At 36.4% G+C, this 21,505-nt stretch overlaps 1 protein-coding gene across 3 annotated transcripts in view; it reads right to left on the bottom strand.

Annotated features, from left to right (window-relative positions):
- rfx5 (regulatory factor X, 5) overlaps positions 1-20,494 on the bottom strand; it is a 36,260-nt gene extending 15,766 nt beyond the window's left edge. Inside the window, exons 1-8 of one of the 3 annotated variants that reach the window (XM_039750330.1) lie at positions 20,447-20,494; positions 15,963-16,077; positions 10,948-11,088; positions 10,555-10,588; positions 10,375-10,457; positions 7,612-7,731; positions 3,882-3,998; positions 151-229 (exon numbers count right to left, since the gene is read on the bottom strand). In XM_039750330.1, the coding sequence (XP_039606264.1) occupies positions 151-229; positions 3,882-3,998; positions 7,612-7,731; positions 10,375-10,457; positions 10,555-10,588; positions 10,948-11,051 (537 nt within the window). In that variant the 5' untranslated portion in view covers positions 11,052-11,088; positions 15,963-16,077; positions 20,447-20,494. The remainder of the gene's footprint in view (positions 1-150; positions 230-3,881; positions 3,999-7,611; positions 7,732-10,374; positions 10,458-10,554; positions 10,589-10,947; positions 11,089-15,962; positions 16,078-20,446) is intronic. The other 2 variants (XM_039750345.1, XM_039750338.1) reach the window with 2 other exon arrangements.
- Positions 20,495-21,505: the final 1,011 nt, after the last annotated feature.

Below are 21,505 nucleotides of genomic sequence, written 5' to 3'. Positions count from 1 at the left end.
AAAAAGTAATATACTGCATACTTTCAGATTTCTAATGTTATTTTACTAGTAAGATTCACATTTTAAGCACTGTGTTTTTAGATAATTCAGCATGCTGACAACAAACCTTAATTCATGAAATGAGTACTGATTGTTTAAATTAAGTCTTACTGGGTCATTCCTTAGGTCCAAACTTGGAAGCAGAGGCATATTTAGCACCGTCTTTCTCCTGATGCCACTGTAGCAGTATGTAAGATGAATAAGTTAAAGAACACATCATCTTCTCAAATGTAAAACTAACACTTTTGTAACTTTACTCTTTTAAATGTGATACTGATGCCTTATCAATCACTTTACTCAGTGATAGAAGAAGGGTAGCCATTCATCCATTTCCAAACTGCTTTTTAGTTAATATTACAAGGAGCCAGGGTTTGTGCAGTTCTCATCAGATATATGACAGAACCTTGCTTGAGTTAGATTTCACACCATGGCAGGGTATTACCACACTCACACACACATACATACCTATCTTTAATCATAACAACATTTAGAATCAATCCAATGTGCATATTTTAAGATTTCAGAGAAAGGTGAAGTGCATATACAAGTACAATTACTGTATATCAGCACAATGACCAGCCTGTGAACAAGACATGTCTTTTTTTAGCTGTGAAGCAGCAGTGCCAAACACTTTATCACCATGCTTCCTTTAAGAGCTGTACCATTTACCTTACCACTTAACTTCAACATTTTTCATATAATTATTTGCATTATTTACCCTACCTTTTAATGACCATCTTTTAATCTAGTCATTTATACAATTTCTGGCAGACTTTTCTGTATCACTCAACATAAATTTTTCTGAAATTTTATTTACTGATTTACAGAAGGAGAGTAAAGTGAAGTGTATTTAATGAGACAAGCATATTTTGTAAAAGTTGACAGGGGAGAGGGACACTTTTTGCTATCCATACAACTGTATGGAGTTGTATTTAAATATTAATGTAATTGTATGTTTGGTTATAAACCTTCAAGGAGCTTGAGGCAAGTAGCAGGAGCCAAACAAACAAGTGGTGCCACTAAAAAAAAATCCTACCCACACCCACAATCACTCATACCAGGTTGTATTAGCATCATCAATAAATTGAAAAAAAAAAAGAATCGAAAATAAATCGCAAATGAAAAACACTCGTACCAATCTTAGATCTAGTTTAGACTTACATTGTAAAACAATCAAAGGTCCCAGTCAGAAACTTGTTATATTTGTGCTATGTGTATAATCCTGTTCATTGCTCTACATTTACATTAGGCAGTATTTTGTTAAAGTGAGTGTTATGGTCAATGTCTGCTGTAGCAATAAAGACTCTGGTCCATGCATGCACAGTGGACTGAACTGTGTAGAGGAGTAAGGAATATTTTGTAAACATGTTGAATATTTGTCATTGTTGACAAGGAAAGGCTTAAATCATTTTTTATAATATATACTTCAAGCTTCCTTATTATTCACACTTTCTGTTTAATCAATACTTGGGTCTTTTTCTCTGTCAGATAACTTGTGGTTTGCTCCCTGCATCACTTCTATCTGGCCAAAGTACTTAGTAGCCGTTGGCGGTGAACAAGATGACGGATGCAACATCTACAATGATACCTGCTACATCAAGTCTTCTTGGATTTGGCATCATACCTAGATACCACGAATAATTCTGCAACATTTAGAAATTTACATTTACATTTACTGCACCATACTTTTTACTTTTACTTGAGTACATTTGTGAAGAAGAAACGCTACTCTTACTCCGCTACATTGGGCAACACTCGATTCGTTACTTTTTTTCCATTAGATAAAGTCTGACAGACATTTTTTAATCTGCTCTGTGTAGCATATGCTGTCAAGTTGCACACATGCCTTCCATTGCATCTCCAGCTCTGAAGCGAGATTTTGGATGTTCCCCAAACCAAGGAACTGCAGCTTTTGAGGACGGATGTTGCATTTTTCGTTTGAAAGCATTAACTGAGCTAATCATATTGACTATGGTTTTCTCTTTTCCTTGCAGCTGTAAATTAAGCTCATTCAACATGTTGGTGAGATCAGAAAAAAAATGCCAAGTCTAGCGGCCATTGATTGTTATTAAGTTGCTTGTATTCTGCATGTTGAATGACAAGGAAAAACTCCTTTTTCTCCGGCCAGGGGTCTTGAAATCTCAGCAGGAATTTCTCCCTAGCCATCTGCCTCAACGAAGGCATCTTTTATCATCTCTCCATCTTAGAAGGACTTCTTATGCTTAATGATCGAGTGACTCACCCGGAACAATACTTCGGTGTGTCTGCCTTTGCTTTTGAATTCAGCTGAGTGAAAAATGATGGCTGTCCGATTAACTGCGATTTTACTTCCCTCTCCTTTTTCTTTTTCAGATCACTTTTCGGAAGGAAGTCAGTTTCGTAGTTTTTATGAACAGTTCGAAAGTGCCTTTCCACATTTTCCTTCTTTGGAATAGCAATGATAGATTGGCATATCAGACAAACTCACGTCGATTGTGACATTGTGAGAGAAATAAATCCTCTTCCAATTCCACATCCAGCCCATACCCTCCCCAAGCAATTTTTTTAAAATCCCTTCTTTAGTCGATATAAATTGGAAGGCTAACTAGATCACTTAAATAGCTGGAGTTTTGCAGTAGCTCACACATTTGATCGTGAGTGTAGGATGGCCAGTGTGTGAGAAGAAAAGAGATCTCAGACTGGCCGCCCTGTATGTCAATCAAGTGGCAAATGCCATAGGGAGGATATATGATAGACACATTTTAAAACAAAATTTTTTTTTGAATGCAACACAATCTACCTGCATTACCTTTCCGATCTACCAGTCGATTACGATCGTCGCATTGGGCACCCCTGGTCTATAGGTTTATTTTCTCAAGTATCTGTGCTGTCTGAAGTTTTTATTTTCCTCTCCACCTTGTTCATTTGACATTAGCAAGATTTTCAAATGGGAAACTGACTTAGTCTCTACAAATATTATGTATGTCAACTCATTTTGTTTTGATAGATTAAAGTAAATCCTGAAGGAAAAATAACATTTATTTTATATTATAAATATCTGTGTTAATTATGCTTATGCAAAATGACACAATATGCAAGCTTTCGAGGCAACTCAGGCCCCTTCTTCAGGCAAGATGTAAACATCTTGATTACATCTTTCCTGAAGAAGGGGTCTTAGTTGCCTCAAAAGCTTGTGAGAAAACTGCCTGTTTTTTGTTGTTTACTTCTGGTTTAAGGTGTTAGCACACTGAACTGTGTTAATGTTACCAGAGATCATTTCAGGAAGGATTCTGTCATTGCCCTTCTTTCTACATGTATTAAGTTAATTGCATTCCTTCTTTATAGCATGATAAGAAAAGTCTGAATACAAATAATTTTAAAAGTAACTGTTCTAAGCTTTTTTTCCTCATTTGTGTAGTTAAGAATTCCTTTTCTACATTTTTAACCTGCTGTCTATGTTTTCTAAGCTACTGTATATTCCATTTTATTTCATGATCAATTTTTCCAGTATTTTTAAAATTGAATCTTAACTCCAGAATGAATCCATGTAATCAGTGATAGTAACAGGCCAATGTCCATCTGCACAACATCAGCTAAACTGTTTAACTAATACATGCTTAGTCTTCACACAAACAGAATGCAATCTTTTTTGTCATAATAAAAAGTCAAAACAAGTATTCTTAAACAAATATATTTCAAATTACACTTAATTGCCAAGACCACTATTATATTATACTGTATGTTAACAAAGTTTTTTTTATAGAATTCTCTTTTGTTATATTTGTCCAGTGTTACCTGTGTCGCACTTGCAACCAACTATAAATGACAAACAAAACCCCTGCCTCTATACTGAAAAAGGATATTTGGATTGTCCTCTGCCACCAAGTCTCCTGGCTTTGATGTTGGGAAAAACATCCCTGATGATCTTTCCAAAGTTAGCTGCACTCATAGCACGGTACTGCAGGTCATCACAGTACCTCCTACAAAACAGAGAAGATTATTTAAATTTAATTCAAATATTCCCACACAACTAAACTTGAACACACACACGCTCACACACACACAATCACTACTTGGTTAATTTACAGTTTTCAACTAAACTATCATGCATGTCTATGTAAGTATGAAAAATCAGGAATATCCAGATAAAAATAACAAGCCTTGGAATCAAGTCTGGGTTTCTGGAGCTGTGAGGCAGCATTGCTAGTCCATACTAAAGCCCATGTAACATACATGTATCAGGATTTTGAGAGTTTCCAGGCACATTTTTATGCAATTTCCACCATTTTATGCTGGTTTCTTTTGCTTGTTTACTGTATATATTCTGTTGGTTTCTTCTCTTATTTGTGCTTTAGCACTTGCCACATGGCATATACGTGAGATACTGCAATGCTTGTGTCACTGCTATGTCCATTGATTTTCAATGTTCCTTGCTGGAGCTTTCAGTTGTAACAGCAAGATACTGCTTCTTAGATTAGAAGATCTTAATTGTTTAATTCAAATTGTTCTTAAAAACACAGAAGGAAGAAAATATGTAGTTTTACATATAAATATATGTTTTTACATTTTGTGCTCTGGAACTGAGGGCACTGAATTAAGTAGGGGTCCTGAAATAAGAAAAAAAAAGATTTTTATTTAGTTATTTGCCTTGCGTAAGGTGATAAGGCTGAAATCGTCAAAAGTAAAGTATTAGCCTTTTCTTTTCTTAGTTTAGTTCTTTGTTTTCATTCTTACTTCAATCCGAATGACTAACCCACAAAAGGGAGTCACTGTCTTGTTTCAACCCTTTCTTTTTGGTCCAGCTGGCTGACCCACAAAAGCTAGGGGCTCTCCTGTCTGTCCAGCTGGCTAATTCACAAAAGGCAGCGTCTTCTTTAGTGACAGGAACTTCTAGTCCTTTCTTTCCCTGATTTTCATTTATTGTTGCTCCACTGGTAAATACTTTTGTATGATTTTGAAAGATTTTCTATTTTTCACATTTACTTAATTTTTGTATGAGCTCAGCGCCTAGATGATTATTACCTATAACAACTTAATGTACGTATAAAACACAGTATTTATGTAGATGCCATGTGAAGCTGAAATCATTGAATCTGTAAGGAATTTAGAAAAACAGAAGGAGCAAAGAAAAACTTATTTAGAAATAACTTAAGAGAGTTGATCCATATAATAGTGCATTGTTTCAAAATGATGCCAGAATGATGTATTTGCTTGATATCTTCTTATACTAAATAATATTATTTAATGAATGCAATACATGTGAAAATTTGATCACTGGGTCGAAACACAAGTGATTTTACATTCCTGCCCTTCCCACATAACTGGCTGCTCATTCACTGACAGCAGCACACAGGTAGAATAGGGCTACACCTTCTACAATGTGCCAGCATCAATGAAAGGTTCAGGACTCTCAAGGTAGTAACATACTGGGATTACACTCCCCAAGATGTGCAAATTTCTTTAATAATCCTGTGACAGCTAGATCAGTAATTCTCCTTTTAAATTGCGAATTTCATTTGTAGTACTACCTAGTGGTACTTTTAAGGAACAAGAAATACACATGTTGTTCAAGCAGGGTAATATTTATTATTATTATTATTAATAATAATCCTCTTTAATAAAACCCCTGTGTGCGTACATGAGTCCCCGTGTGTGTCTTCTGGTGAAGTGCGCATGCGCGAGACCGCACGTGTTTACTCTCCCTGTGCATTCCCTGTGCAGAGAGAGAGAGAGAGAGAGACACACACACACACAGGCGTGCGAGAGAGACACACACAGGCGTGCGAGAGAGACTCACACACACACACATACAGGCACGAGAAACACACACACACAGGCGCGCGAGAAACACACACACACAGGCGCGCGCGTGGATTGTTGCAATGTTACTTTTCTTGGTTGCTTAAATTACGGAATTTTCAAATATTCATTTTTTTTTCCCTGTGCTTAAAACTCATTAAAAAAAGTGTTTTTAGCGAGCGGTTCATAGCGCTATAGCGTGAACTCTTGCAGTGTTAGTTTTCTCTGTTGTTCAAGGCTTTCTCAGTGTTATTCAATGTTTTTTCATTTAGTTTACTATTACGCTGTGCATTCTATGGTATGATTAAATATATTTGTGCTTAAAAACTTAAAAAAATATATATTTACATACAGTTCGTATGGTCTGGAACAGATTAATTGTATTTACATACAATCCTATGGGGGAAATTACTTCGGTTCACGACCAAATCGGGTTTCGACCAGGGTCTTGGAACGAATTATGGTCGTGAACCGAGGTTCCACTGTATTACTGTCACAGAAAATTACAGGCATTTTATGTAAATACAAACCAGTATTACTGCAAGAGAAAATTAAAGGCACACAATAGAGAGACACATATTACACCCACATATAAGGTCCCTTGCCATTTAATATAGACTGTTCCTACTAATTTTTATGCACTACTATTCTAGCGCCCGTTATTGTAACGGGCTTAATGTCTAGTAATAATAATAATAATAATCATTATCATCATCATCATAATAATCATAATTAATTACCAGATAATTCCAACATAAGCAGTTTATATTGGATGCATACAAAAGTACTGGTCTAATTCTATTCTGAAACATTCTATGTAATTTTTGCTTTTTTATACTTTTTTACACTTTTTTTTTTTCAACTCCACTGAGCAGATGAAATGAGGATGGAATCATGAGACAAAATGTGGTGTTATTAACAGGTAAAGGCCATTACGAGGAGGGCAATGCTCTAATAAATAAGCCTATAACATGCAACCAAAATTGTATTTCAAAGAACATAGCGGAGAAGTTGAAAACCAAAATAATTTAACATATCCAGAGCCAAAATGTAACATGAAAGCTGTAGTAAATTAACAAAAGATTTCATTGGCAAAAATCAGCCTGAAGCTATAATAAACTGAAGCCCTTTGAATCCACAAACTTGGACAACTTGCACAATGCTGACCTTTATACCTTTAACCTGGTGATGTCACGCACCATACACTTACAGTTCACCTTGCTTAGCAGCTCCTGCACATGGACAAATGCACAAAATAATGTTCTTCTATCAAAAGCAAAATGGCCCCACAGCAGAATGTATATATTTTTTAACAATTCTAAGAACATGTCTAAATAAAAAATAAATGAACCCATTATGTTATTTGGTCTCCCAAACCCCCTTAACGACGCCTTTGTTATTTTTAAAAGCCAAAGAATGAATATAAAAATATTAAAATACAACTCAGATGATCACACATTTGAGAGAATAACAAATGAATTTCACTCAGCGTTTAGCAGATTTTCCAGAGTAGGGGCCAATTTCATAACAATGGCCTGGGTAGGCACTGTGCTTTGAATGCATAGCTGCGAGAGTGAGCATGTCAGTTCAACCTTCTAACATTCCTGCATACTGTATGCATGGCCTGACAAACTTCAGATGGTCATAATAATTTACAAATGGTTTTATCAAAGATAATCAAATACAGTCATCAGGAATTGGTATAAGTAGAATGTCTCTCAGTAATGGGAAAATGCTATAACAATTAACTTTTCCTTCCCAAACAGCACTAAATTCATTGTTGACCTTACTTACTTGTATGCGTCATAAACATGCTGCTTAGGTAGGCAGGTGTCTGTGTGCTCCTCCAAGTGGCTACGGATCCAGTTACATGCATGAAGCTGATCAGCAGTACTGAAGGAACTCAGGTCATTGCTGTTAAGGAAAATGTATGACTTAAACACATAAAGAAACTAAAGATTGAGAGAGTGAAAAAATTTAAATAGGTATTAAATATGAAAAGTCTTCACTTTCTGGCTTTAGCATTTATCACTATTCATTCAAGAGTTAAAGAATTCAGTGATGTCTCTAACAGAGTACAGGATTACATCCACAACACTATGTTTATATTTAAAAATGGCATTTTAAATGAACTGCGGTGGGTTGGCACCCTGCCCAGGATTGGTTCCTGCCTTGTGCCCTGTGTTGGCTGGGATTGGCTCCAGCAGACCCCCGTGACCCAGTGTTTGGATTCAGCGGGTTGGAAAATGGATGGATGGATTTTAAATGAAAATGATCTATGTTCATATTAGAGGCTTCACATCTTTTACAAAAGCATCTTTGTTGACACTATAACACCCAAAAACACATATGACCTTCAACTATAATGGGCATGTACGCACTGGCAGAAACTCCCAGAGTCCAGTGAAAATCAGTTTATCTTGTGCTTTATGCTTTTTCAAAAGTATCAGTGTGTGCATAACTCTGATAGCTTCTTCACAGCATAGACAAAGAAATAAAATCCTTTAAGAAGCTGCAGCGAATTACCCGTGTGTCCTATTAATGCGCTGATTTCAGTTGAAAGTAATAGTCTTCAGAACTGCCAACAGTAGTCCTCTCATTAAATAACAACACTGCAAATATAAAAGCGGCTCTTAAAAAATATATGTCATCTCTATGTTTATTGACAAGAAGGACTGATTATAAGTAGCAATCGGAGTACATCTTCTACCAAACATTTGTAAAACTAACTAAATAGAGAAAAAAAAATAAATACACGTGTGTCTGTATTTTATGTTTTACCGTATAGTACTTTTGTATTTCTGATCTATACTTCTGGTAAGTGCAACGTTATTTAACATCTGTCCACTTCTTTAAATGACTTCTTATTAATTTTGCTGCAGAAAGCGCCTGTCCTGATCGAATGGCTTACGTTTAAGTAATAAATATTGATAAGAGGCAGTCAACTGAATAAGTTACAATGAATTTACAAAGGGGCTCTGAATTTTTCACTACAACGGTAATGCCGGTGGCAACGGAATTTATTGCACAACTGTCACAACTGGTAAATTATTTATTTTGGCATATGTGTATAGCATTCAAACTGTACAAAATGCAATTTAGATGCATATAGATAAGAAACAGAGCAAAAGGCATAGAAAGGCACGGAATATGTTTCTTTTTCCATTAAGGATGATCAATCAGGGAATGAGACATTATAATGAGCAGGATCTAATCAAAGACTAGCCACATGATAAGCACAAACCAACCAGAGTGCAATGGAGTCAGCATTTTCAAAAATTTTCATTTTCAACCTTCCACAATGAAATGATGTGTTGGCGTTTTTAAAAGTCTTAGGCTCTGGAGATCATTATTAGAATATTTGTTTTCATTGGTTGAAAATGCCAGGGTACTATAGACGAAAAGCCAAAAACGAAAACAAATGTTCACATTTTTAAATGAAACTACTAGTGTGACTGAGGCCTAGGAAGAATAAGTATTCTACTACAAAAAAGTGGAATAGAGTGTAAATTACCTGCATATATATATTGTCCATAATATTGTATATGACGTTGAGAATAATAATAATAATACATTTTATTTATGTAGTGCATTTCAGCATAAACGAAGAAGATTTGCATTGGGTATGACGAGGATAGACAGGATTAGAAATGAGTACATTAGAGGGTCCGCTCAAGTTGGACAGTTGGGAGACAAAGTCAGAGAGGCGAGATTGCGATGGTTTGCAGAGGAGAGATGCTGGGTATATTGGGAAAAGGATGTTAACGAGAGAGCTGCCAGGTAAGAGGAAAAGAGGAAGGCCTACAAGAATGCTTATGGATTTGGTGAAGAGGACATGCAGGTGGTTGGTGGAATAGAGCAAGATGCAGAAGACAGGATGATACGGAAGAAGATGATTCACTGTGGCAACCCCTAACGGGAGCAGCCGAAAGAAGAAGAAGAAGATTTCAGCATAAACCAAATAGCTTATTCTAACATAATAATTAAAATGTATTATGTAACAGGCAATGGTACACCTTTATAGTGTGTTTTAAAAATTCTTAAACTAATAAAGTTTCTCAAAAAATATCCAAACAGCACTGACAGCAAAGCAGGAAGCAACCCTGAATGCTCCATATTAGAGCTGGCAATGAACCTAATAGAATGTAGAAGAAAACCTGAGAATTAACACAGCCAAGGAGAGAATATTGAACAACTCCATCCAGACACTGACTGGGTCAGGACTTCAATCCAGTCTCATGGAGATATGAGGCAGCACCACTAATCACTTTATCACTATACTACCCTTGTATGAAGAATGGGACAATGCCAAACTTCGTCAAAAGTACTAAAACATAACTAAACACAAGACTAAAGGCTTTAATAAAGGCTAGTGGGGCACAGTGCTACAGCACTACTAACATTTAGTGCTTGTTTTTATTTTTTTTCCCCATCTAGCTAGGTTTATTACACTAAATATAAACTACAAATATTATTTGTAATATTTTATCAGTGACAGTTTCATTATACTGTACTTGTTACATACATAAAAATAAATGTGAACAAAAAATGTGGTACCTTTTTTCTCCAGCACAGGGTCCTGCTGGAAGCTGCAAGTACAGGTATAGTTTATCATTGTCTGAAAATCGCTGCACTTCTTGCTGTCAATAAGTTAAAAAAACAGTTTAATCAATAGCCAATTGCACAACAGAAATAAAAAAAACTTTCAGATTTACCCAGAATAGTTATCATACTTACTAAAATTGAGTCCACTTTAGTTTGTATATTCTTGCTGTAAAAATAAAACCAAGGACAAAAATAGATCATGACTGAAACAAATATGTACTAATAACTATGAATTATAATACTTTTAATAAACAATAAAGTGATTTCATTCATGTCTATAAGTACAGTATGTGTTATTGAACATCTTAAACCATTTCCTACATCTCAAAAACCTGAATGTACTTATTAAAGTAATTCATTGAAGTGTGTAATCTTTCCTTTTGTTACTATGAGCTTTTGTTATTATATATTATTAATAATAAAAAGAAAATGATTTCCATCCAACACATTAGAAGCGATATTAAGCATCTTTATGCACACAAATACCAAGCTTGCCTACAAGGACTTCAACGTGCCATCACTTACGAGATGCTGCTCTTTAGTTTCTGCAGCAGCGTGTTTGGCTCTGTCTCCTCCTCGCCTGATGAAAGGCCACTTCTTTTGGCGTTGTGCAATCCGCCCTCAGCCATAGTATTGGCTTGCTGCTTTGCATTCAACTAAGAGAAGCTAGAAAAAAAAATACCAATAGAAATATTTAATAAATTGTTTAAAAGAAATAGCAAAACAGATAAATCATTGAATTTATATATAAAAGTACAGTACATCTAAAAAGAGGATTACTATTACTATAAAATTACCACATCACACCTCTCAGAATGTACTACTGTATTTTGTTTCTGTGTACCAAAACCAGCCCTCAGCATTTCACACAACGCATTATTTTAGCAAAGTATACTCTTGGTGGAGTTGCTGCTGAGCTTCTTTCATATTGCTTTCTTACATTGCCTCTTACTTATCTGAAATCAGTCTTTTCAATTTTCCAGCTCACATCACTCCTCTCCGGACTGTGGTGAAACTTTACTTATGAAGACCCTCTGTTCAGAAGTATGCTATTTGAATGTACAGTAATTGTTCCCCTACAGAATGATCCATTTCATAATGTGGTTGACACTGGACAGCTGGAATTTGTATTTGTACTGATAACCACCCTGTATATACCCTATGTATACATATTTTGTATGTACTGCACAACGTTTTTAAGTTTATACCTGAAGTACTAGGGTGTTGTACTGTGTTAGCCATTATGAATGTAGAGAAAAGCCAAGCAAAATGACGCCTTTTATTGGCTAACTAAAAAGATTACAATATGCATCATAGTAAAGCTCCTCAAATTTCTACTGATACACAATATATCTCTTTTCCTTTATTGCAATCTACATTTCATTTTTCATATGTTTATATTTGTAACTATTGTATTGTGTATTATGTGCTAAATTTAAGTGAGCTTATTAAGCATAAAATGGAAAGTTGAAAATTTAAACAACTAAGTATTACTATTTCTCTTCTGCACGTTGGCTTTAATGTCTGTAGCTTTAAAAAGCAGCAAGTATACTCTATTAAAATGGATCAGATTGCACCCTGATTCACATCATTTTCTATATTGTTCTGTATATTCAGATGTATTCTTCTATCATGCTCCTATACATTGCCAAATGTATTTTTAAATTAAATACTGAATAGTATGTATTGTAATAATATGCCATTTTCAGCTTTAAATATTTTCTATAGTTAAGAGTGTCAGAGCATTACTAGTTGTGTACAAGTGTATATTTTTATTCCAGTGTCTGCTGTAAATCTGCACATATATTATGCTTATCTTTATGTAATATTTTTTATCAATTTGTTTGTGACGCCACTGTGCCAAAATTTTAGTTCATGAATACGTTACTCAGAATGAGGTTTGCAGTGGAACTTCATGTAATGTCATCATAACTGCAATTATTTAAGTAGAAGGTGCAGGTTCATCAGAATCCAAGTTAAAAATGAAAAGAAAAGAGTGGCTCACATTGATCAATTAGGGAAAGATTTAAAAGGCAGCTATGGCTTTGCTGTTTTCATCAGAGGTTTAGTAGAGCTTTTAGACTTTGATGCTTATGCTTTTTTAATTTCCTGCTTCTGACCCTGCCTCTTTTTTGACTACCCTTTGTTTTGCCTCTTCTAGTCTGCCCACTTCCTGGTCCTTAATTCATTCTCTACCTGAGCAAGTTTTTCTTGTTCACAACATCATCTTTATAAATTCCATTCAGGGTTTTGTAGCTTTGGAAAAGAGATATAACAGTAGTCTTGTGTGCTCAAAATGATGCCAGTGGTATTCAGGGCTGTCTTAACAGCATTATAGGCCCCCGGGCAAAGCAGTGCACTGTAGCCCCCTACCTACACAACCACTCAGCAAGTCACAATGTACATAGATTAGCATGGGGCCTCCGGGCAACTGCCCAGCACGCCCATGCGTTAAGACGGTCCTGGTGGTATTTGAAACTTAAAACAATCAACTACATTCCCAATGAAACAGGAATTTTTCTATCAGTTTAAGCTTATGAATATTGCTACTGCATTCAGATCAAAGACAAAAAGTATTCACTAAGTCTGTAAGCTTTTTGTTGGCCTGTACGATTTTCAATTGTGCAATCTTCCTGTTTGAACTCTCTTCATCTTAGGAAAAGCAAAAACGAAAAGAAGTCCTTCCATACCTTGATTTAGTTTTAGATAAAAGTGTGCAATCATCCTTACATTTATACACTGAATATGTGCTTTACTCACTCTAGAAAGCTATTATATTTACGGTACACAAATAATACAGTACTGTAGATAAATGTGGACACTAGATGTGAACTCTTTTGTTTCACTGACAGAGAATATCATCTTTCACTCCCTCTAACAGGCTGACACTTTAGCTCAGCCTACACCTCAGTGCTTAGAAACAGAAAGATAAATACTGTCTCTCAAGTATTACATTTTACGAGTAACTTACAACATGTTAGTGTATAAAGTTCATCAAAGACTTGACAAGATGTTAGAACAATTAAACTGTGCCACTGGGCACTGCACAGAAAATGAAACATGTTTAAGTATTCAGCAATGTCATCTTTAGTTAAATAACAATAAAAGTAACTACTAGTAAGTAGTGGCATGATTCAGCCTGGTTTGCTGTATGACATCTTTTTAATCTGTGTTGTTGTCCTTGGTTTGAGCTGCAAGCTTAATGTTGGACAACTGCCTGTCTCTTTCGATAGAAGTGGAAGATGAAACCTAAAACATTAATTTGACCTTTAACTTTAGGGCCATTATCACAAAACTATATACAGTGCATCCGGAAAGTATTCACAGCGCATCACTTTTTCCACATTTTGTTATGTTACAGCCTTATTCCAAAATTAATTAAATTCATTTTTTTCCTCAGAATTCTACACACAACACCCCATAATGACGTCAAAAAATTTACTTGAGATTTTTGCAAATTTATTAAAAATAAAAAAAATGAGAATGCACATGTACATAAGTATTCATAGCCTTTGCCATGAAGCTCAAAGTTGAGCTCAGGTGCATCCTGTTTCCTCTGATCATCCTTGAGATGTTTCTGCAGCTTAATTGGAGTCCACCTGTGGTAAATTCAGTTGATTGGACATGATTTGGAAAGGCACACACCTGTCTATATAAGGTCCCACAGTTGACAGTTCATGTCAGAGCACAAACCAAGCATGAAGTCAAAGGAATTGTCTGTAGACCTTCGAGATAGAATTGTCTCGAGGCACAAATCTGGGGAAGGTTACAGAAAAATTTCTACTGCTTTGAAGGTCCCAATGAGCACAGTGGCCTCCATCATCTGTAAGTGAAAGAAGTTCAAAACCACCAGGGGCCTCATGTATAACGCCGTGCGTAGAACTCGCACTATAACATGGTGTAAGCACAAAAGCCGAAATGTGCTTACGCACAGAAAAATCCAGATGCAGGAATCTGTGCGTACTCCAACTTTCACGTTCTTCCGCTACATAAATCCCGGTCAGCGTGAAAACTAACGCTCGTGCACGCGCTTTATGTAATGCCCTAACTCCTCCCAGAATTATGCCTCTTTGAATATGCAAATCAATATAAATGCCCTTAAGCTCAGCCTTCTGTGAAAGACAATGGGAAAAGCACGGGGGAAAATATAAGAATTTCAGCGAATACCAAGTGGAGGCAAAGGAAAAACATACTATTTGTTCAAATAAACCGTGGTATAATCAACAAAATGAAGTTGATCGAGTGACATAGCGTGTTGGAGAAACTTGAAAGCTCAGATATCAGTCGCCGTGAAAAGGCGAGTCGTAGCCTACCATCTGAGTGTCATATGAAAGCTTTTTAGGGTACAGAGAAAAAAAAGGCACACAGTGGGGAAAAAAAGCACGAAATGTCAACTTCAATCTCGAAATTTCCACTTTAATCATGTAATTTATTTTGTCATTAAAGTAGAACATCATAAACGTCATCTTAAAATTGTTTAATTAACCAGTTTCTCAAATCACAGCCAGAGTCCAGACTTGAATCCGATTGAACATCTCTGTAAGGCCATCGGACCTTACTCTTATTCTATGTTAATTAATGTTGACTTATGTTTATCTTTTATTGTGTCTTCTATTTCTCTATTCATTTTGTAAAGCACTTTGAGCTACATTTTTTTGTATGAATATGTGCTATATAAATAAATGTTGATTGATTGATTGATCTTAAAATGGCTGTGCACCGACGCTTCCCATCCACCCTGATGGAGCTTGAGAGGGGCTGCAAAGAGGAATGGGCGAAACTGGCCAAGGATAGGTGTGTCAAGCTTGTGGCATCATATTCAAAAAGACTTGAGGCTGTCATTGCTGCCAAAGGTGCATCGACAAAGTATTGAGCAAAGGCTGTGAATACTTATGTACATGTGATTTCTCAGTTTTTTTATTTTTAATAAATTTTCAAAATCCTCAAGTAAACTTTTTTCACGTTGTCATTACGGGGTGTTGTGTGTAGAATTCTGAGGAAAAAAATGAATTTAATCCATTTTAGAATAAGGCTGTAACATAACAAAATGTGAAAAAAGTGATGCGCTGTGAATACTTTCCGGATGCACTATACAACAGCAGCAAGTAATGAAAAAAACATATAAAACACATAAAATAATATGACAATAAAAAGATTGCACTTATGCCCCAAACAATACAAGTCATCAAAAATAAACATAATTTAGGTTAGATGAAGGTGTTTAGAGATCTGGGGAAACAGAGGATAATCAAATGATTTTATTGACGAGAAGAGACAACAAAAGGAAAGAAGCTCTTTACATGCTGAGTGGTTTTTGTCCTAAGTGACCATTAACATTTATGCGATAGTAATAACTGACATATTCGGATTCCTGAGTGAGTTGAACTTTTATTATAATAGCTAAAGGTCGCGCCATTATATGGGAAGTGAAGGAGATCCTCAGACAGTTTCTTTCTGCTACAGTCTTACATTTTAAATATTATGGGTTCAGCGTATACTTTACTGTAAAAAAGCATCATTCTGAATAAGGCTGATCTCACCTTTGCTATTGTTGCCTTAAGAGACAATGAAGAATTATGAAAGGGTTTTGGCTTTCTAATCGGTGCAGGTATTACTTTTTACTTTCCACTGATTAGAACTTCACCTCCACAGGACCTGTAACACAGTCAAGGATAGTTAATCAATGATAAATGCAGTATATTTAAAGTCTCTGAACCTGCTTATTCTAACATAGCATTATACAAAGGCCAGAATCTGGGCACATGGCAGGAACCAATCTGTCACAAGGCACACTCCCATACAAGGCCACAAAAACACTTCTACCTTGTCCAATTTATATCAGCCAGTTTCCTAACCTGAACATTTCTAGCATGTGGGAAGAAAACCCGTGCAACCAAAAGGAGAATGTATAAACTCCATATTGGCAGCAGGTATGGCAGGATTTGAATGCCAGACTCTTGGAGCTTAGAGACAGTTATAAAACAGTGAGCACTGTATTACAGAAAATGACAGTAAAAAAACTGGCAAATTAGACGTTTTATAGATACATACCCACGTTTATGAAGATCTGATTAAATGTTACATCGAAAACTGATACTGTGAGGCCGATGTCACTTGACTTGCCAAGCACAGTTGCCGATCGTGTCTCTAGACCATGTCAATGAAAATCAATGGGCATGTCAAATTTTCCAACCGAGTAATGACCTTCCAGTGCAGTCAGCCAATGGCATGCTGCCTGACAAAGCTGAGGCTGTGTGAAGGGTTCACAGGTATGGCGAGTTCAGCTGCAGGCTCAGACCTTTTTTTTACTTTTCTATTCTGTTGTGGTACATAAAACAAAGGACATCACACACATGAGCGTCTCTTCTATTTGAGAGGTCCAAAACACCCACATTACTTATTCCTCGTTGCTGCATCATAGGCACTGCATTTCTAGATGAGCATTCATAGGTTGTCAGTGCAAACTGAGCCCACCCCTGCGGCTAAAGGTTTGATTCTGCCTGAGCGGGTTGTAGGGCATGTCACATTATACAACTGCTTTAAATATGCTAAGATTATATAAATGAAGGCTACTACTGAAAATCACAGGAAAAGTCACATAATGTGACATGGTTTCAGGGAGTTTCACCTCAGAAAGTCCTTACCAGTTCCACTGAGTATCTTAATGGCATATAGTAATTTATCCATCCTTCATTTTTTATTCATCTTATCCAGTTTAGGATAGTAAATGAATGTGTAAAAATTAATAAAACTGAAGAATTCCCATACAAACAGATATGTTCCAGACATGACCCAAAAGTTAATTATTTAAAAAGACATTTCAAGTGTTTTTCTACTCAGACGAATCTGAGATTACAAGACATTGACTTTTAACAGTTGATCCTCATTATAAATTTTTATAATAATAACATATTTTATTTGAAGAAAGACTTCATCCCGCTCAAGCATTTACAAATCTCTTAATTTTTCCATGGACTATGACCTGCAGAGAATCTGAACATGTTAAGAGCAGGCTTATATTTTTAAAACCTTGATACATTTCAGTTTATGTACCAAAAGTGAACAGATACGGAATGTACTCATAAGAAGAGAACCTACTAACACTGATACTGATTAAAGCGTGTTCATTTTATATGTGACAGTTACTTGACCCCATGGAGGTCGAATTCCATCCAATGTAGCATAACTGGAGAACCAGAGGACATTTGGTGAGGAATTTCTTAGATCTTGATATGGGAATGCGCACTAAGCAGGAGTTCTCAGTCATGGGTGTGGACGGCCAATATGGCCGGTTTTTCAATCCACACATTCAACCATTCTTCTTTTCCTAACTCATTTATGCAGTTCAGGCAGGGCCGGATTTAGATGAAAAGAGGCCCTAGGCTATTCCACTTATGAGGCCCTTTCACCTCCCATTTTTAAGTTTGTTCAAATTGCTAACAATTTGAATGTAGGCCCCTCTTGATCTTGAGGCCCTAGGCTGAAGCCTAGTTAGCCTATAGGAAAATCCGGCCCTGAGTTCAGGGTCTCAGGGCACCAGCATCTATCATAAAGAACTAACCCGGGACCATTCCTCATGCATTCAAATTAAACAGAGTTACCATTTAACTTTTTCAGGATGAGGAAGGAAAACCTACACGTATACAATTAAATTATTTCATTCTATCGCTTGCTTGTGCTGTTATTCTGCCTTGATTTTGACAAAAATATGCATACAAATAAAAATACTGTGAAATGTGACAATAAATGAGTATAACTGTGACATGCATTTTGTTCTGTATTTATGTATTTATTTGGTTGACGTTGGCACTGACCAGAAAGCAGGAGACAGAGCTGGAGGTGGCAGAGTTAAAGATGCTAAGATTTGCATTGGGTGTGATGAGGATGGATAGGAACTGAGTACATTAGAGTGTCAGCTCAAGTTGGACGGTTGGGAGACAAAGTCAGAGAGGCGAGACTGCGTTGGTTTGGACATGTGCAGAGGAGAGATGCTGGGTATATTGGGAGAAGGATGCTAAGGATAGAGCTGCCAGGGAAGGGGAAAAGAGGAAGGTCTAAACGAAGATTTATGGATGTGGTGAGAGAGGACATGCAGGTGATGGGTGTAACAGAACAAGATGCAGAGGACAAAAAGATATGGAAGATGATGATCCGGTATGGCAACCCCTAATCGGTGCAGCCAAAAGAAGAAGAAGATTGATTTATGTATTTATTTAATTGTGTCTTTCAGTGACACTGCACACAACAGGAAACAAGCCCTGAAATAAAACTGTCACTTCCAGTTGAAGGGTGGGCTCTAGCAAGTACCTGTTTTTTGATTGGTGGATCATGTGCATAGTGGAGAGATGTGCTTTGCTTGATTTAAAGTTGTCACTGTGCATGTTGGATACAAGTACAAGACAAAGTTGCCCAAAATACATGTGCAACGCAGTGGGCATATTTCAAGAAACTCCAAATTCATCATTAGGAGCCTGCATCTGTAGTGTCTGCTGGAAATGTGACCCTGGATTGCATGGATTCTCTCTACCTACTGTACAATTTACCAATCAAACCTGGATGGATGAAAATGAGTGTTATGTGAAGAAATACATAAAGACATAGGCAACAAAAATATATTTTGTGACACATCTAGCTATTTATAGTCAAATTTCACGTTGTTATTATTTATTGTCACATTTCACAGTACATTTGCGCATTTATTTATTTAAATTTATCCTAAATATTCATCCGTATTTATCTCCCGATCAACTGGCGCTGACCCACAAAGAAATACAAATATTTTCCCCCGGCCCAGCGTTGGTTCTTGACGGCCCCGCTTCGGAGGACATCATGTTAACAGCTCTACAGACATGGATTGATCACTTTGGCTCCATTTCTCATTTCTTTCCAAATGTATATTACTAAAATATGTCATGAGCTTCCGCCTTGCAGCAGATGCTGCTGGAAAGGGCTTCAGCATTCCTATAACCTGAAATCGATTATGTTGGATTAAGACTCTTTTATTAAAGCAGGCAGTTCTTGATCAACACACGAACTAGTAGCGGGTTAACAAAACAAGACGGTACTAAAATTGTGAATGAATCTGTTTAAGGCAAAAAGATACAATTATGGTTTGTGAACTTTAACAACAGATGACACTGAAATTAATGGTAAAAGTATTTCGAATCCGGAGCAATAACTGTCTTGTTATTAAAATAATAATAATATAAAATAATAACCGCTGCCACTCTGGTATGGGGTTCGAGAAGAACCTGCTATTGACAAAAAAGCACATTCACGTACGTTATAGGAGGCTTTGGCCCCTCCCACTACAGAATAACTGGCTCACCAGACCTGAGCCAACGAACTCAGAGGCAAAGCGATAAACTCGTCCTGCAGGCCACACCATTCGCAGGAACTGTCATTCTCGTGTACATGTAATATTTCTGTAGATTCCGCGAAAACATCTTTACTATTGTATCGAACATGCGGCTTAAAATAGTACGGCATTGCGAAGCACGCATGATCACACTGGGTGCGCCGACTTGCTACAGCACTCCACCCTCGTGATAAACAAAATTAGCGGTCAGTTGTCTCATTTTGCACTCCACTGCGATCTTTAAGACGAGTTATGTTTATTGACCTTCATCAAATCACTACAATCGCGACAGCAGCAGTGAACTGGCATCTTTCTGGATGACAGCGTAGTGGATTGCGCGCGCCTGTCACTCCCACCCAAACACATGAACCGCCTGCTTCTGCGCGGGTTACTTTCCTGCGCCAATAACGTAGTCGCTATGACCCGTTTAGTATTTTATACAAATGTAAGCGTACATTTACAGAATCGTTCGAACACTGGTCAGTTTCATGAAAAAATGTAAGCTTTACTATACGCTAGTTGAACTAGTTACACGTTTCGTTTTACAAATCCCAAACAACCTATTTATCAGATAAACACGAGGTATAAATAGTTTTTGAAAAATCATTCCATACAGTTATTAAAGTTACGCGTTAAACAGTTTTAATAAAAAAAGAAAGTAAGTACCTGACTCTGTCTAGTGAATACTGCGAAAAAAAATCCCCTTTCGCTTTTTTCTGATTGGACAGTCTGGTTTCTATCTGCCTGGCTACGGGGTAAACGCTGTTTTGATTGGTTTCTTATTTGGATTCTGCCCAGATACAAGATAGTTTAAGTTTTTATTGGCTGGCCGTCCATTTCACAAGCTATTTTATTGCGATTGGGTTTACAGTTTGTTGATCAACAAAGGCACTGGCCTGTTCGACTGCACATTATTTTAACGAGCGGCGTTTCTGCTTAGTAACAGAGTTTTGATTGGTGAAAATATATATATATATATATTATATATATTTTTTTTTTTGCAGTATGATGTTCAAGGTAGGTTGGACGTTTACGCTGACTTTGGCAACAGTGAAGAAAACCGGAAATGTTCACACCCAGTGTTATTTTTTGTTCTTTTTTTTACTATACAAGAAGTGAAACACTTTACAAGTTTAAGTGACGACCACCATTGGTTTGTTCTAATGATTTTATTTTTCAGGGACCTTCTTGCTCATTTTGTGAATTAAGAAGTAAGACTCAGTATGTTAAGGTTTTAACCTTCTGCCTAGGATAAGCAAATACTAAAGCAGGGTCACTCCTCGTGTCACCCAGTGACGTACCCTTGCCAAACTGGGGCCCTAAGCGGAATTTTCTTCTTAATACCCCACCCTCTCCCTGAATCCACTGGATTAGTATTTTGTTTAACAACTACAATTTTAACAATGCATGAATAAATAAATAATAAATAAAGATGCTCGCATCACAAACATAACTGGAACTTTTTAACGTCAAATGAAAATACTGTACCTTTTATTTTTTAATAATCAAAACTTTAAAGTGTATGTTTAGAGGTTTCCTCTAATAATAATAATGGTATATAGTGTCAATGTGCTGTTCCTCTGTGTTACATGATATGGCCTGCAGTTTCACTTGTGATGTGACACAACAACAAAGCAATTTTAATACAACTAGAAATATAAATATATAAAATACTACTACTACTAATAATAATATATAAAATAGTACTACTATTAATAATATATA

Source organism: Polypterus senegalus, chromosome 1 (assembly GCF_016835505.1).
Source record: "Polypterus senegalus isolate Bchr_013 chromosome 1, ASM1683550v1, whole genome shotgun sequence".
Lineage (NCBI taxonomy): Eukaryota > Metazoa > Chordata > Cladistia > Polypteriformes > Polypteridae > Polypterus > Polypterus senegalus.
The sequence above is the reverse complement of the archived record's forward strand: the minus strand, read 5'-3'. Positions and strand labels throughout refer to the sequence as shown.